At 42.2% G+C, this 16,748-nt stretch overlaps 3 protein-coding genes across 6 annotated transcripts; 2 read left to right on the plus strand and 1 right to left on the minus strand.

Annotated features, from left to right (window-relative positions):
- Positions 1-860: 860 nt before the first annotated feature.
- On the minus strand, positions 861-7,078 carry cbarpa (CACN subunit beta associated regulatory protein a). The gene is made up of 10 exons (XM_072441323.1): positions 6,790-7,078; positions 6,038-6,109; positions 4,802-4,947; positions 4,606-4,667; positions 4,335-4,497; positions 4,081-4,261; positions 3,868-4,005; positions 3,372-3,570; positions 3,101-3,299; positions 861-3,030 (listed from the first exon to the last, which is right to left on the minus strand). The coding sequence occupies exons 2-10, from the start codon at positions 6,083-6,085 to the stop codon at positions 1,341-1,343; spliced, it is 2,826 nt and encodes a 941-aa protein (XP_072297424.1). The 5' UTR covers positions 6,086-6,109; positions 6,790-7,078; the 3' UTR covers positions 861-1,340.
- Positions 7,079-10,652: 3,574 nt separating this feature from the next.
- Positions 10,653-13,627, plus strand: cirbpa (cold inducible RNA binding protein a). 3 transcript variants are annotated; one of them, XR_011926071.1, is made up of 7 exons: positions 10,653-10,794; positions 11,512-11,618; positions 11,713-11,819; positions 11,905-12,028; positions 12,110-12,265; positions 12,347-12,410; positions 12,792-13,627. XR_011926071.1 is itself a non-coding variant. In XM_072441325.1 (7 exons), exons 2-7 carry the CDS (start codon positions 11,519-11,521, stop codon positions 12,803-12,805), a joined length of 546 nt encoding a protein of 181 aa, XP_072297426.1. In that variant the 5' UTR covers positions 10,653-10,794; positions 11,512-11,518; the 3' UTR covers positions 12,806-13,627. The 3 variants fall into 3 exon arrangements, 2 of the variants coding, with proteins under 2 accessions (XP_072297426.1, XP_072297425.1); XM_072441325.1 differs by having other exon boundaries at positions 11,905-12,035; positions 12,132-12,266; positions 12,352-12,410; XM_072441324.1 differs by having other exon boundaries at positions 12,110-12,266; positions 12,352-12,410.
- Positions 13,628-15,133: 1,506 nt separating this feature from the next.
- On the plus strand, positions 15,134-16,167 carry ndufa13 (NADH:ubiquinone oxidoreductase subunit A13). 2 transcript variants are annotated; one of them, XM_072440391.1, is made up of 5 exons: positions 15,134-15,265; positions 15,537-15,615; positions 15,686-15,757; positions 15,833-15,902; positions 15,966-16,167. In XM_072440391.1, exons 1-5 carry the CDS (start codon positions 15,172-15,174, stop codon positions 16,083-16,085), a joined length of 435 nt encoding a protein of 144 aa, XP_072296492.1. In that variant the 5' UTR covers positions 15,134-15,171; the 3' UTR covers positions 16,086-16,167. The 2 variants fall into 2 exon arrangements, with proteins under 2 accessions (XP_072296492.1, XP_072296491.1); XM_072440390.1 differs by having other exon boundaries at positions 15,686-15,902.
- The last annotated feature ends 581 nt before the right edge of the window (positions 16,168-16,748 follow it).

Raw genomic sequence — 16,748 nt, forward strand, 5'->3', positions numbered from 1 at the left:
CTCCTCTTACGCAGCCTGGACCATCAGTCTCAGCTGGTAATAGAACACTAAGCAGGTGAGTCACAGCTCTGAGGGAGGAGGGACCAGTGCTTCTTACGTCAGTAAGGTCCAAAGCGAGGTTCTCCACTTGGAAAAAAAACATTGCTGCAATTTTTTTCTGCATATGAGATCAGACACAAAGGCTCTGTAATTATGGAAATGAATGTGTCATTTTTTAATGACACTTTCTGAAGCCAAGTTTTATGCAGATTACATCACTGTAATTATATAAACAAAATCATCAAATCTACAATCTTGACAGCAAATTCCTCCATATAATTCAGACCTGTCTCACTATTGAGAGATTCTAGTATGTTGTGATGTCACATGAACATAATATACTGTCAGAAATGAATATGGGCCAAACAATTTGGGTTTTTAAGGCGGCATTACATCTGCATTTACAACACAACTAGTCCTTTAAATTGGATGACGCATCTTGTTCATAGTTTTTGTTTTTGTCAGTGGTTTGACCCCAGCGCAGTGGATGGATGCTAATGAATGATTGCACTACATATAGCAACTCTTCTCCCTTAACCCTATCCCTATTATTCAACATACAGCCAAGTTTTTAATAAAAAATGCATTTGAACAAATAAACTGGCACGACTAAAGAAGAAAGGTTGAGTGTGCTATTGCAAAAAAATGAAAACTTTTGTATAATTGATTTACTTGTTTTGAGTAATTTATTTTTGACCTGACATGAACCTTATTGGAATGTTTTCTTAAAATCAGAGTTGCATTGTTTTGCTTGACAATCTCGACAATACAAGATGCTGGTTCCATTCTCCCTGTAATAAATAAACAACCACGGATGCTCCTGGATCCTAACTCTTTAATAATCTGGGACAAATGGCTGACAAGACAAAAATAGACAAAATATGAGTATAAAAATGTATCTACTCTCACTGCTAGCTTGTCAAAATGTGTATCTTCTCATTTCATTTATTTAGCTCCCTGACTAAACACTCTTACCCTGATGGTGATAAAAAGGACACTTACTGGTATAATGGTTTTATGAGATGAATGGGTGATTGAAACACTGTCGATGTTTTGTTTCTTCCCCTAAAAGTGCTTTTTTAAGTTACAGAACATTATTTACATACACAGTAGCATGCTGAAAAGTCACAGATTAAGTATTTTCATTCAAAATATGTATTCAACTACAGTATTAATTAATGATGGAATTGCCACATTAGGGGCCTTTACATGTCACAGTACAAGATTTGCAACATATTATTGTTTTGGTACTACACACTTTTCTATGATCGTCTGTTTACACTATGAAAAATTGTGATCTATCATTTGGGTTTAAAGTCTGGAGAGGCCGTTCTAAATGTTTTAGTCCCTTTAGTTTCTCCCCGATTCCCTTTTTCTCTGTTTCTCAAACCCCCATAGAGTCTCTCCTCGACCGACAGCACCAGTTTGTCTGCCAAGCTGCTCTCTGATAGAATGACTCGACTGCTGTTGTTGTTTCTATTGTCGACTCTTGGATTGATGTGACTTGTTTGTTCAGTGGCCAAATTTGTGATGGTTGTGCTTCCAGTCTCTTCGTTTATAGAAAAGCAGCCGTCATCCCCTTCACACCTTATTTCATCTTCCACGGGTGTTTCCACTTCCTTTGTAGTTCCAGCTACAACTGGTTCTTTTTTCTCTTTGCTTTGCTTCGCTTCCTCCTCACTGGCTGCAACCTCGCTGGCTTCTTCGTCTGCGGCACTTGCTATTCGTGAGAGTGTGCTGTGATACCTATTGTCAAGCAGATATCCTGCACTGTCGCCTCGCCTGAGTGGTGTGAACCTCTGCCTTTCTAAAGATGGAGAGTAGCGTCCCCCAGCATTTGACCCTGGATCGCTGTATTGCTTGTGTCTCTGCCACTGTTTCCTCAGGTGAACTCGTGAGCGCCGCCTGTTGCGCAGTGGAGAGTCCGGCTGGTCAAACCGGGGGTCATGGCGGAGGAACTCAGTGAAAAGAGCATCTGTCTTCTCGTCGATGCTGTAGTCACGGCGACGGAGCCGAGGCTTATGACGGCTCGGAGTCTGTGGTTTCATCACTGTAGACATAAGATCAGATGTAGACTCATGAGGCTGAGGATGAATGGATTTTATACATGACTCTTGTAGAGTGCTGTTATGAAGCTTATCATTGCTGTCAATAAGCTCATCTTCTAGTTCTTCTTGAAGCAGCCGGGCCTCCAAACTTTCACACACTGAACTCCTTCGTCCAGAGTTAGTGAAGAACAATCTCCTCTCTGATGCGGTTTTCCCCCGGGACCCCCCAGATGTCCCGAAAAGTCGCATGTCCTCAGGGTTCCTTGAGGGTGCTTCAATGGAAGCATATCCACTATCCATCTGTAACAGCTTCCTGTTTCCTGACTCACCATCTCCAACAGCACTGCTGCCTGCATCGCCATTTCCACTGGGGCCTCTGAGACCTCGATCTCCCACCTCCCCCTCACTTTCGCCCTCAGGTTCATCATCCAAGTCTTGGGACAAGCACGTGTTCAGACCAGAGCGAGCTCCTGTCCCTCCAAACGAAGAGACACTGTCCGCATCACTGCGGATGGACTCCCGGTCTGTGCTGCTCTGGTCCGAAGAGGCATATTGCTCCAAAGAGGCCCGTAAGCTCCAGATATCTCTATAGAGGGAAGGCGGAGCCTCTGTGCTCTCCTGTCGGATAAATGACAGAGATGAACCAGAGTCTGCCTGATGTCTTGCCATGGCCCCAAACACCACGTCATCGCCATCCACCATTTCGGTCTCAATATGGTTTTGCTTTTCTTGTTGGTCTGTCTTTTTTGCAGGACCTTCTTGAACAAACAAGTCATCCTCCTCAATAAAGTCATGCCTGGTGCCAGCAGGCTCTGTGCTGATGGCGTTCTCTAGTTTAGATTCCTTTGTTGTAGATGTTTCCTGTCCCAAGACATCATGGGGAAGCAAACTGGGTATTTCTCTGCTGGTGCTATTTTCCTCCATCATGGCCTCCAAATTTAGCCTGAACAAGTAGGGACATGTTAGTCTTATCATACGTCATAGATCATGAAAGTTAATTGAAGGCGACATACCTAAAGAAGACTGACGGTGTGGATGCCGTGGCTGGATGGGACAGACACTCAGCAGACAAAGACTGGAGTCCACTGCAGTCAATGGGAGATTGTGGAATAGAATCAATCGTATCGTCTCTGTGAGAGGAGTCCTCCTCAGTGTGATCTGTAGTTTCACTTGCAGCTCTTTGTCGCTGGAAGGGTCGCCTTTTGGGAGATCCTAATTTAAAAACAAACATCAATAACTACTGATACTCAATTAATTTGCTTTTATGTAAACATCTTGGCAGACCTTTATCATCCAGGCTTGCTGCCCGATGGCTTGAGTCAAACTTCCACCTCCTAAAGTATGGCCCCACGCCTTCAAGGCTGGCATGACGGCGCAATTTGGAGAAGAAATTTAGAACTAACTTCTGCCCTATGGCTTGATTTGAGCCACTTTCCAGGCCCATTTTAGATTCTGCCTCAGCCCTGTTTGCAAATGTCTCCATCTGTGAGAAAGAAAATATAGATGTGATGATGATGGTTAATTTTCATATGACTGATGCAAAGTTGGTGTATTCTGTAAATTCCTTGATTTTATTTAACTTTTTATTTTATTTAACATGTGTACCCCACTACAAATATACATTAATATGTACTGTAAGTAGCTTTGTGCGCACACATTCAAGCTTGAAAGTGCAATGCCTTTGTCTTGGGTAAGTCTATTTATAGCAAATGGCACATGGTGAAAACTGCAATGTTGTAGAGATACATAATCTGAAGTTATGCAACTGACTTTTACTTACTGTCTGTGAGCATGTGTGAGGTGGTCTCCTGACTAAGGTAGACTGTCTCTCCTGGTCCATTATGACAGAGTGATGAGGATCTCCAGGCAGACCCCCAACCCAGTCCAGAGGATCCCCAAAGACTCTCCTCTCATTTAGCTGAAGAGATAAATCGATGTACTTCAGAGATCTGTTTTAAGTGAATGGAGATTCATTTCTCAGATAAGTGTGGACCTGATAGATGCTGAGGGGCACTTTGGAAGCTGGGATCTCATTAATGTTCACAGTGCTGCTTTCAGTTGAGTCACACTCCATAATAGTCAGTATCTTCAGATCACATGGGGCTGGAGGCAAGTGCAGATGAGTCAGTCTAGCTTTTTTCAAGTGATGGAAGTCTCCTTCTGTGAGAGTATATCTGTGGAGCAACATCAATCATGAACAGATTTAATTAATTATACAATCATTACACATTTCTGTTGAAATCTCACCTTCGTCCTCTGTCCTGATCAGTCTTTTCCTGTTCGTAAAGTGCAGATTCATTAAAGGAGACTCTACGGCCAATAATGCCTGTGGAGACAAAGCGCTCAGAGTCTCCATCATGACAGCTTGAAGCTGAAAGGGCATCTGATTCATCCAAACGAAAGGTGATTTCTTTTTTTCATAAAAGAGACAAGAACAGGTTTTATCGACAAGTTATAAAGAGTACAATGCGTGAACAACAGAGCAGAATAGATGGACATAAAAAGGCACAGCCCTCACCTTGGGTCGGCTGAGAATCCTCTGCATAAGTTGTGTTTGTCTTTTCAGGGTCATCGCTTGCTCTGTTAAATATGTTCAATTTGTTTACTTCTCTGAACATGCATCGCCACATCAAACAACATTCAGATGTATGGCCTATGATGCGCAGATCTGTAGAGATCTGTTGTCATGTTCCAAGGCCTCAGGGTACACCCACCGAGAGTAGCGGCGTCCTCCCATGCAGCAGCGGTGACAGAAGAGCAGCAGCAGGGACAGCAGCACCACGGTACCTCCAGCAAACACACTCAGCACAACCAGTAGCAGCACATAACTGTCCACCTGACCAGTCAACACAGGCACATCCTGGCAACAGCAAAACACAGACATAAAACGCACATCTAAGATAAGATTCATCTATATATATATACATTTTGTGCATCACGTTGCATGTTGCAGCACTGCTTTTCACAGTATTCTATTTAATGTTAATACTCTAATGAACTAATTAAGAACGCTAATTGAAATGTCAGAGAGACCCCTGATTCAATTTCCCACCTCTTTTGATTGAGAGGGAAATGAGGCCTCCATAAGCTAAAAAAAGACTTGTTAAGGGGAGGGAAGAGGATGCAGATGCACATGAGCAATCCCCACTGCAGACTTTCCCCACTCTCCTCCTATCACCATGGTACCTTAGAGTGGAAATAATTGTTGCTGGTAGAATATTCATTGTTTTATAAGAAGCTCTGCATAAATTACAAATGACTTTTAGGACAAGAGCAAGCGAGGTCACTAAATTTGAAGATTAGAAATTGAATAGGGTGATTAGAATTGCTTGTATATGTGGACATAGCCTGTATTGATTTTTAATTTCAGTAACAACTGATTTATTCTAGAGTAGTGGTTCCCAGACTTTTTCTAGTTGTGTACCGTTTACTTTTGATGACCACGTACCCCCTACTTTGACATACTTAAAAATGTCTGGGGGACACTGCACAGTAAATGCACAGGGCATTATATTTGTCATAGTAATAAAAGTCTGACTGTGAACTGTTTGCAGTGAGGAAAGTAAGTGTTTGAACAACTTACGAAGTTCTCCCACTTAGAAATTATGGAGGTGTCTGAAATATTCATCGTAGGTGCATTTACAAAAAAATCCAGAAATCACATTGTAAGAATTTTAAATAACTTATTTGTATGCTATTGCTGAAATTAAGTATTCAACACCTGAGAAAATCAATGTTAATATTTGGTAGAAGAACCTTTGTTCACTATTTTAGAGGTCAAACAGATTTGCACACACTGCAACTGGCATTTTGGCCCACTCCTCCCCAAAGATCCTCCCCAGAGTGCAGAAAAGCACCCCCAATGTTTGGTCTTGTGGTGAGGTAAACAATGTGTCTGTTCAGTTTGTCCATTCTGACCATGTGTGTGCGTGCATAGGTGTTGTACTCACAGTGGACTTTTCTGTCAGACTTGTCAGAACAGGTGAATCATTGCTCATGGTCCAGGTTAATGTGAGGGAACCCTGAATGAGAAGAGAACATTGGACAAAGCATTGAAATATAGCCCTTTTGTGGGGCAAAACCTTTAATAGAAAACATCATTACATTTGCCATTTTAAACAACAATACAAGTACAATTTATTCAGGCATTTATTAGCATGCATTGGATGAGCCAACACTCTTTTATATATTGTATAGTAATTTCAAATTCCACCATAGTGTTAAGGTTAGTTGGTCTTTGTTGTACATCGTTTATAATAGGCTACTTTAAAAGCAGGTCTGCTTGTCTCTGCTGTGTTATTTTGTCAGTGTGCATTGGTCATGATGAAGTGACGCTGTATCACGCACATGTGAGGAGGGTGTATGTCTTATTGTTGTTGATGAATGAGTCCTACCGGCGTCACTAAGACGTCACTGTAAACTATAGGCCTGCCAAACTACCAGATATATAGAGACATTGTCGTTTGCTATTTTGAAAACAAAAAAACAAGAGTAACAGAGATAACACAGAACCTTGGGTTTAAGGAATTAATCCCGTGAGTGAGTGTGCGTGGTTTGAACATGGGGTTATTTTATGTAATCCTGATGCGTGACGCGCTGATGGCATGTGGCCTACACGATGACATGAAGAGGCTGTTTCCAAAGTGTGTGACTGAATGTTGCTGGATCTATTGTTTATTGGCTCCAGATGTCTGTGTCTTACGGTCTGTGTAGCGCGATGTAGAGGCGGCGTCTCCGCTTTGCTGTGCGCACAGATCAGAGCACCGACGAGCGGCGGCTGGCGGCGTTTCGCGGCATAAGCATCTTCCCCCAGGATGTCACAGACCGAGAGTGTCCTGCGTTACCCGATGTTCTCAACCTGCGGGCTAAAGTCAATGTCAGTCCAGCGTCTCGTGAAGGATTTTCCACTCGGCACAAGCCATTTCGAGGACGTTAATGCACAGCCAGCTGTGTCAGCCCTCTCACTTATAGAAATGAAATCACATTGAAAAGCGACAGTCACAGGACCTACCTGGACAGGCACGTGAGGAACAAATGATGGGTGAATCAGGGTTCTCCTATGGTAGACTCCATTAGACGTGACACACAGATATCCGTTTGCACACGTTAATATGTGCTCTAAATAAGGACTCGAGTTATGAATGAACCCACACGCGTTAGACACTCCCACATCCCAGCGCCTTGCTCCCGCCGTGTCACGTGACTTACACGCACTGTGTGGCGCGGTGATGGTGATGTGTGGAGGGACAGCCCTTTTTCATTCACAGCTTCATGAATGGGACTTTCTCTAATCTGATTGGTTGATTGGAAAATGTTACAGAAGCAGCAGTGGTCATGTTTGTACAGGGATCTTTGTTGCCATGGAAGCTGCAGCGGAGCTTCCAAAAGGTGCGCAGAAATATCTGTGCAATACTTGATTTCACCAAAGAGTGTCAGTGTTGCACTGACAAAATTATGTAGAAAAAGCTTCAGTTGTAGTCATCTGGACTCAGTTAGAAAAAATAGACGTTTCGACTCTCATCCAAGAGTCATTGTCAATAGATCGAGAACTCCGATATTAATACTGTTCTGTGGTAAGACCCGCCCATTGGGCGGAGCCTTTCAACAGAAACTCCCCCCTTGTATCTACCGAGCTAGCCTATACAGAATTTTAATGGTATATATATATACCACGCACTGTGTGGCGCGGTATGATTTAGCTGAAATAAAACAACTTTCTTTCAGTCTTATATGTTCTACATATTTAATTTGTGAAAAAGTGTGAAAAAGGGGTGTAGCCCACCAGAGCACAGAGGTGGGGGTTGTAATGGCTGACGTCAAAAGTGTGTCTGTGCATGCACTGGATAGTAGAATGACATCAGTAGGGACTTGTTCTTGTCCACAACCTGCAAAGAATGTAAAATGGAATCCTTCTAGTTTTATAACAATGCTGAAGTGGCCAGAATGGGTGGGAAAGTGCTGCATAATTGCCAAGTGGTTTCCGTATGTCTCTCCTCACTCTGCCTCCCTGGTTACCTTAAACTGCCCTGTCCTCTATAAATCCTAAGAGTGGGTGAGTGTCTTCATTTTGAAGTTGCAGGAATGTTATTGTGCAAAGAAAATGTTGACTGGACTGAAATACACTGACCAAGAGCAGAAGAAAACTAAATGTCTGCTGGTTAATGGCTGATTTGAGAGAATATAACCATGTGGGATGAGTATGAGGGAGTGAGGAAGCCAAGAGGAAGAATAGAAGAGTGACGCATGCGCCATGAAGCAAAGCTGTGGTGGGTGTTTCTATTTTTAGCTGGAGTGAGTAGACACATATTAGTGGCCTTTACGAGCCAGTACGGCTGGTACAAAGCACCAACTGTGCGATATTTCATTGTAGTTTTGTTTCATGCATTTTGTCTAATCCTAAATGAGTAGGCTATAGGGGAACACTAACCAAAAAAGGCCTATATTGCTAAATTATCATTAATGGTATTGGTCTAGTTGTATGGCTATTTTAAGTTGCACTCGAGTAAATGGTTGGTATTGTCAATATTACTTATGTTATGTTTCTTTTTGCAAATATCACTGATTGTGTTTGTTTTGGGTGTAGTTCAATGAGCTGATGTGTGGCGTGAACCACAGCAAATAAAACTGAATCCTGACAGCGTGAAAACGGAACAGTTTCGAGCAGTTGAATGTCCAGATTTATGACAATAGAAAACATTTAAGAGGAAGACATGTTAGCTCTCAGCTTCGCTTGTAATCACTGAGGAATCGCCTCTGATAGAAATACCATTTATTTACAGTTGTAACTGAAACATGTAGACCCCCCTTGGCCCAGTATTTCAAAAGCCTACTTTGAATCCAGATGGAAATGATCTCAATTATCACATCCCTTTATCTTGATTCATGCATCAGATTTATATAACGGTATTTGAAAACGTTGCTCCTGATCCTCTTGCATAGTGATTTCCAAATACGTCAAGGAGAAGAAGGAAGTGATGCTTAGAATGCCACTGAAAGGAGCTGGCATTATGTCTGCAGGTTAAAATCAGTCACACTCTTATGTTAACGGTAATAATGACAGTATAGCAATTCAAAAAAGTGCAATAGACTCTGCTTGAAAAGAAACATTCGTAGTTTCTCAAAACATTGTATCCATCTCAGATCTCTCAGTTTACATTTATAATTAAACTGAATGGCCCTTTTTTAGATCATCTACACTCAAAAGAGATCTCAATAGTTCGAACTGGTCAGGCAAGTTTAGACAACGGGTGGCCTGCATGTGTTTTGTGTGAATGTCGCCACCCGAGGAGCTCAGAGGGGCCCCTGGATTTACGTTTGTCTGCGCCCCCACTCCAATTACCACAAACAACTCTCAGCATGTTTATTTTACCTTCAGTCTGATGAAACTTCCCAGTTTTGTCCATGAAGGCCTGTGCAATACTACGCAGGCCACAGGTCGTGTTCAGGACAATAGTTTATAGATAATTATGTCGGCCAAACATGTGCTTGTTTATTTACAAAAGTCCTCTCCACTAAGTTTAGCCACTAGCGCCTCCTGCTGTTTGAGACAGGGTTTGTCCTCAGTACATTTTGCAGTGAGAATTAGCCTGTAATAGACACGAGGAAAACACGAGGATTGAGGAGACGTGGAGAGACGCGCTTTTGCCCCGGCACAGTGATGCGGGTCTGGAGGAGAGAAAAGCCCTGGTCTAATCTCTGTTGCAAGTTAAAAGCCCTTGTCGTTTTAAAAGATCCCTCGATGATCTCCTCAGAACATGAACATCTTGCTTCCACAAGGGGGCTCTTGCAAACGCTTCCATTTGAACAGCAGCCATGCCTCAGCCTACAGAGAAGATGTCTGCAAAGCAAAATATACCCTCCGAGCTGTTTAGACTATGCCACCGCCACGCAAAAGCAAGAAAAAGAAATTGAGTCTTTTTGGCTTTTAAATGGAAATAAAGTATTCGGCCGACACGTTGCAATGTATGTAATGTCATTTTTATAGCACAGAAATCCAATGATTGTGTTTCTTTTCTTACAACACATATCCCTCATTCTTTATCTTACCACTCCATTTCCACCATGTCTGAACACAGAGCAGATGGACGTCGTCTTCACCACAGCTGACCCTCCCCCACAGCTTCATTGTTCTCAGTAACCTCGCGCCATCAGAAACCTTTTACTTTCATACTCTTACTCACAGTCCAACACTGTGCTGTAGCGTATTAAAACGTATATATTACAGTTTACGTTTCTGGGCCTATGAATTTTCAGATAGCACTACTGAAGTGCACAATAATCGATGTTTGTTTTATATGCAGTCTGTGTACAGCTTCAACATCTGGATTTGCAGATGTGCTCTGATGCATCAGTTGGACAACACCTTAATAAGGATAACAATTAAGACTCAATATCAAGTATTAACAACAAACAAAACGGGCTCTTTTCCCTCGCACAGTGCTTTATTTCGTGTAGCGTGGTGAGCAGTTCATGGCAGGCGAGAGAAGCCCGTTTGGTAAAGGGTTCGCGGGAGGGGCCTCCGGAGGGGCCACGCTGCCGCAGTGAGGCATGTGGTGTAATACCGTCCCTAACCAGTGTGCGGCGCTGTGGGCGTGTGGTCTTGAGCAGCAAAGAAGTGCGAGCGTTTAAAAGCGGCAGGGCTCGTGTGCTCGTCCCAGTTCCGCCTTCAGCCCTCTTCCGCGCCCAGCTCTGCCCAGCCTCAGCTAAGGTATTGGTCTTTTCTTGTTGTCTATAGTTTGTATTAAGGTTTTAAGTTTTATTGATGTGTATTGGTTTGTCCTCAACTAATTATTTTACGGAACTGTATTTTTCAACGCAATTGATTGTCGTTAAGTCATGTTCAGCAAGCATGGAAAAACACGTTTTTAACAAATTATTGCATGAGTAATTGATAAACCTTCCAAAATGTGGACTTTAACGTGAAACATATTGACCCTTTTGTGTCTCGAGGTAGGCAGCTATGAAAAGGATGCTCCAAGTAAAATGGCGCTGAAGATAAAAAGCTAACCAGTTAGCCACTTGCTACAACGCGTGTAGGCGCGAGGCCTAGACTCAAGACTTCATTTAGAAGGGGGGGAGGGGGTGAAAAAGAATAAAGTCAAAGAATATATGCCTAAAGAATTGAGCCTAGATCATAAAGCCTAAAAGAACAAAGCTTAAAGAATAAAGTCGTACGTGGAGACCAATTTCCAAGAGTAGTCAAACTGCAGTGCGTGGCGGTAACACGGCGGAGGAAATCATTTTTTATTTTAATTGCATTCAGTCTTAAAAAAAAACTTCTCGGTGCGTTTGCCGTTTTATTTTTTACTTGAAGCGATAAACTTTTTTTGTCTTTGACCATACATTTAATGACTTTCTCGACGAGTATATTTAACGTTATTTATCGGCTGTTGTGCGCACTATTGACTTTCATTTTTGTGTTTAGTTTTAAGATGTCTGACGAAGGAAAATTGTTCATCGGAGGCCTGAGCTTCGACACAAACGAGGACACGCTGGCTGCGGCCTTCGGGAAATACGGAACCATTGAGAAAGGTACGGCGTCCATTTTATGCTGCGATTGCGTGGGCAGTCCGCTGGGGTGTGCAGGAAATGGAAGACTTAAAATATTTTTTTTTTCCCCTTCCAGTCGATGTTATTAGAGACAGAGAAACTGGAAGATCCCGTGGTTTTGGCTTCGTAAAATACGACAATGCTGAAGATGCAAAAGATGCGCTGGACGGTATGAACGGAAAGGTAAATGCAATGTTAACTAAATATTTGATTGCTATAAGCTTAATGAGCTTCAATTTTGGTTTTTAATACCTATACATTTTAATAGACCCTTGATGGCCGAGCAATCCGCGTTGATGAAGCTGGAAAAGGCAGCCGGTCCAGAGGAGGTGGAGGATACAGCTCTGGACCCCGTGGAGGAGGACGCTTCAACAGTGGATCACGTGGCAGAGGTGGTTTGTCGAGGGGTAGCAGTTAAACTGCATGTAATGTGGTGACACATTCCCCCATTACTCATACTATGCATATTCCAGGTGGCGGCTATGGCGATCGAAGCTATGGAGACAGAAGCTATGGTGAAAGGAGCTTCGGTGGTGGTGGAGACAGGAGCTTCGGCAGTGGTGGTGGTGGAGGCTACAGGAGCGGTGGCGGCGGTGGCTACTCCTCCGGTGGCGGCTACAGGGACAATAGGTATGAATACTTTTATCATTTTTGTGTGCATGATTTACACTGGAATACTTATCCCTTGTTTCTGTTTCTTTTACACAATGGTTAGGGGGCAGGGGGGTTATGGAGACCGCTCTGGATCATACCGGGATGGATATGACAGTTATGGTAAGTATTATAACAAACTAGCAAGTGCCTATGTTGGGACTGTAAATCCACTCTTCAAAACATTGTTTTATGCCTTATGTGAATGTCGGCCATTTTTAGCTTTCATTAGATGCTTAGTTACCCGGCAACTTAACCACCCAGACACATGTAGAAGTTCATAATGTCTTAAAACGTGCTTGAGTCAAAGTGGTTGATTGCTCACCCTGGTTCCTGATGGATAAAAAGGCTGGCAAACCCCTGGAAGCAGTTTTATGTTGCCTTGATATGGCTCACTTTAAATGAAGTGAGTGCGGGAGGGTTTTTGACAATGGGTACGGTGGATTGTTGGATCTCTAGAATGGAAATTCAGTGTCTTTACTTGTGCCCACTTCTTATCCTCAGCTTCACACGAGTAAACATCTCCCTGATTCAAGATCATCACTTGGCTGGCTGTATTGCAAAGATGCGCTCCTCAAGAAAAAAATGTCTACATGTTATTGCTGACCTTAGTTTGTAGTTCTGTTATTGTTAAAGCATCTTAACACTGAAGCCATATACTGGTCATTCCAGAACAAACCATGTTTTAATGACTTGCAACTTGGCCAGGTGAACCATGTTTTAATGACATACTACATGGCCATTTGTCAACTATTTTTGATTAGGCACCATTCCTCTGAACAATCACACGCTTCCAAGTCTGACTACTTATACATACTCGGATATTTCCACGGACTCCACCCATTACTTTAATGTCCAATTTTTTTGCTGTTGACCTAATGTCCAGCAGGTTAAGCATTTGGTTTTTGTTTTGGAAATCTAACCTGTCCGTCCTGTTTTTAAACCATTTGAGGAAAAGCATTAACACTTCAAAATGGGCTTTAGGGTTTTATGCCTTTTTTTTTTTCCTGAGAAGTCAGTTGAGGCTCCCATATGTTCAATTTTCCCCAAAGATAAATTCCTTTCAGACTGACCTACTAATCCGAAGTGGCCGGCTGTCATGAAGTTGCAAATTGCACCATGCCACAGTTTGCCCAAGGTATCTCCTGTGCTCTGCTCAACGTTTCTTCAATTTTTAAATGTGCTGTTAAATGGATGAATCTTGTTTAAAGTGATCGCAAAATGTAACTTCGTTTCCTCAAAGTAGTCTCAACCGGGAACAGTTTTGTACTTTATGTTCTTTGTATTATCTATTTTGTCAGTTTGGCTTCATGGAGCCTATTAAACAGACTGTGGAAAATAACCTCGATTCTCTGGCTGTCGATACTACCATGGGCACTACTTAGCTCTGCCCTTCTGGAGAAATGTTAACCTTGGCTATAAAGTAAATCTAGCTCTTGTAATTTGATTTGCTCTACATTGCTATACTGGAAAATGAAACTGTGGTCATGTTAACGTTCCATTACATCCAAGAATTCCACGTCAAAATCCTACAAGTCCTTGGAGTGTGAACTATTGCGCCTACCAACTTGTGCTGCTCAGAGATGAAAGCTGCTCTTGCCTATATCAAAAGTGGAGAGTAGGCCAATGCTTGTGAGGTAATTCTACTTTTGCTTTGCTCACATCTTCAAAGTTCTCATTCCCCCCACCCCCATGAAGTTATTTGCTCTAGCCCTCAGTCTACTGAAACAATGCTGTGGTCTCCGATCTGTCCTGTAAAGAGCGTTCTGGGGTTTTTAAAGTCAATTTCACCAAAAACATTGCCTTCATGGATAGTCTCAGTTCACTGCATAGTGTAAAGTTTCCTACTGGCCCTAAAGCAAGATGCCTAGTCACAATTTGCCCCATGGGTAAAATTAAGATTGTAGCATGCTTTTTGTTTAATCTGTATTGACGAATCTTTCTTTCTCCCCCCCCCCCCACCCAAGGGTGAGCTGTTGATGCGGCTTTAGTGGATTTCCCAGCTTGGCAAGTTAACCCAGTCTGTGCCATCTGCATGTTGAAGCTTCAATAGCAGGTAAACTAAGATTTTAAAACTAAGTTCTATTATGTGATATTTCTGACTCTGTTTTTGTTTTTAGGGTTCTGAGCAGCAGCCTCCAAGGACTTGAACCTTGGCGTGAGAGCAATGTGGTTTGCCACAGAGACCGTTCAGAGGAAGCCCATGATTTGTCATTGCCCATTTTCCGTTTCTATATAAATAAACTCAGTTTTTCTAAATGGATTTGTCAATTATTAAATAAAAACTATTAGATCCCAGGATAAGCTGGCTAGTGGCCATTTCAAGATGTTGAAATATGACCGACAGATACAAATAAGATGTTTATTGGGTTTATTATACAAGACCCAGCATGGGGGGTTGGCAATCTGTCTGACAAACTCCGACTTTGTAGTTAGTCACATTCATTGCGTTTAGAATATGCGTCAGAGGGCATGATCAGAAAATTGACTACGTGGACCTTAAGACTTACCACAATGTTCTGTGAATTGGTTGCTTTGATGGAGCACTAATCGAATTATCTCCACCGCTACTCAAGAATTTCAGCGGTAACAGGTCTTACCTGTACTAGGTGGTAGTTTCTGCGTGCAGCCTGCCGGAAATCATTCAAAGAAATCAAATTAAAATAAGATGAGGGTTTATGGCATGGATCTATTATATGATCGGGTTTAAGGTTAGGATCAATCTGCACTCCAGGAAATAAAAGTCAATGTTACGTCCCCGCAAAGCAGTGTGTTTGCTACTGACATAATATAAGTGCAGTGCCGACCCAGGCCTGCGGGGCGCTGTGAGCACTGTCTGACTCACGAAGAAGCCCCAGTGTTTGGTGGCGCTGATCTGAGGAAGATGGCGGGGTCCAAGGTGAAGCAGGACATGCCTCCACCGGGAGGTTATGGTCCTGTTGACTACAAGAGAAATTTACCCAAACGTGGACTTTCAGGTACACACATGACAGCTAAGGGATGCGGCAAATATGGCCCAAAACCCACGCAAAACGGTTAAACCGAGGACACAGGACCATAGCAAAGCTAGTGTTAGCTTAGCTTACATGACGTTCTCTTTACCTACTCCACGAGTCCTAATATTGTCAACATGTTGATAGTTGGGTTTTGGGAGTGTAATCGTTATCAAAATTACAAATTTCATAGGAAGATTTGTAAAAAAATAAATATGTTTCTCACTAAGCGTCCGTTTATCCGTTTATTTTACAGGGTATAGCATGTTTGGTATTGGTATTGGCATTATGCTGTTTGGCTACTGGAGGCTTTTTAAGTGGAACAGGGAAAGAAGGTATGTAATCACACTCAACATTTAATGCAATATGTTTTGTTTTTTTTTGGCTAAATGTGTGTTTTTGCAGACGTTTGCAGATAGAGGAACTGGAAGCACGGATTGCAATAATGCCTCTACTACAAGCAGAACATGATCGCAGGTTAGATGCCATGCCATTTTTCCCATTAATATCCTCACACAGGGATTTTCCTCATTACTATTTTGTTTTGACTAGAACTTTACAAAATTTAAGAGAAAACCTTGAAGAGGAAGCTATCCTAATGAAGGATGTTCCAGGCTGGAAGGTATTGCAAAAAATATTCTTCGTCTTATAATATTCATCAATAACATTCATCTGTCTTTGCCAGGTTGGCGAAAGTGTATTCCACACAGACCGCTGGGTCACCCCTCTGCCAGAGGAACTACTCAACCTTCGGCCAAGAGAAGCACTCTTGCACAAACGTTTTGGCTTCTTGTGGTATGTGTAGTACCGCAAGTGTTATTTCACAGTCCCAGTGGAACTGTTCGTGTTAATGTCAAATATTAAAGTATACATTTTCTGTACCTAAATCTTTGGGTTCGTGTTTTTTTTCCCACGTTGTATAGATAATGCACAAAACTTTGAGGTGCTGAACAATTGTGTGCATTGAACAATTGTTTTGTGCTTCTTCTTGGCCAAGTGAAAATTGGTAAAATATTGGTTATACATTGTTTTATTGGATAGTTTCTCTACAAGCTACTGGGGCCAATGCAGAAACCTGAATAAGCATGTTTTCTTAAACAAAATTAAAATAACCAGCTGCAGCTCTCAATTCTTCATCCTTTGTCAAATGTGACCTTAAAACTAATGTTCAAACGACTTTATCTGAAAATAAAGACACTGGTCTGACTTACTGTAAACTCATAATATAAAATGTGCCTAAGAATATTTCTTACTACTTGGTCATTATGGTCAGAGCAGCTCCTGAAGAAAATTTGTCTTGACCATTGGTTCATGCCTCCTCTACCTCTCCTTGGCTCTTCTCTCCACACTGTCCTGTGACTTCCTCACCAATTTCCTGCGGAAAATTGAGTTATCGAGGCCAGGAAAAATAAATGAAGCGTGCCAATGTTTTAACTAACAGATCCATGATGCCTATCCTGTTCCGCTC

Source organism: Eucyclogobius newberryi, unplaced genomic scaffold (genome assembly GCF_026437365.1).
Source record: "Eucyclogobius newberryi isolate DKJ021-1_F unplaced genomic scaffold, fEucNew1.0.hap1 SCAF_12, whole genome shotgun sequence".
NCBI lineage: Eukaryota > Metazoa > Chordata > Actinopteri > Gobiiformes > Gobiidae > Eucyclogobius > Eucyclogobius newberryi.

What these genes read in the sequence shown, in the direction of transcription:
- cbarpa (XM_072441323.1), bottom strand. Translation starts at nt 6,085, where the DNA reads ATGAGCAATGATTCACCTGTTCTGACAAGTCTGACAGAAAAGTCCACT. An exon ending in CTCACACATGCTCACAGACA is followed by an intron (nt 3,571 to 3,867) that starts GTAAGTAAAAGT and finishes TCTTTCTCACAG; the next exon opens with ATGGAGACATTTGCAAACAG. An exon ending in AGCAAGCCTGGATGATAAAG is followed by an intron (nt 3,300 to 3,371) that starts GTCTGCCAAGAT and finishes TTTTTAAATTAG; the next exon opens with GATCTCCCAAAAGGCGACCC.
- cirbpa (XM_072441324.1), top strand. Translation starts at nt 11,519, where the DNA reads ATGTCTGACGAAGGAAAATTGTTCATCGGAGGCCTGAGCTTCGACACA. An exon ending in CAGTGGATCACGTGGCAGAG is followed by an intron (nt 12,029 to 12,109) that starts GTGGTTTGTCGA and finishes TGCATATTCCAG; the next exon opens with GTGGCGGCTATGGCGATCGA. An exon ending in GGCGGCTACAGGGACAATAG is followed by an intron (nt 12,267 to 12,351) that starts GTATGAATACTT and finishes CACAATGGTTAG; the next exon opens with GGGGCAGGGGGGTTATGGAG.
- ndufa13 (XM_072440390.1), top strand. Translation starts at nt 15,172, where the DNA reads ATGGCGGGGTCCAAGGTGAAGCAGGACATGCCTCCACCGGGAGGTTAT. An exon ending in AAGTGGAACAGGGAAAGAAG is followed by an intron (nt 15,616 to 15,685) that starts GTATGTAATCAC and finishes GTGTTTTTGCAG; the next exon opens with ACGTTTGCAGATAGAGGAAC. An exon ending in AGGATGTTCCAGGCTGGAAG is followed by an intron (nt 15,903 to 15,965) that starts GTATTGCAAAAA and finishes TGTCTTTGCCAG; the next exon opens with GTTGGCGAAAGTGTATTCCA.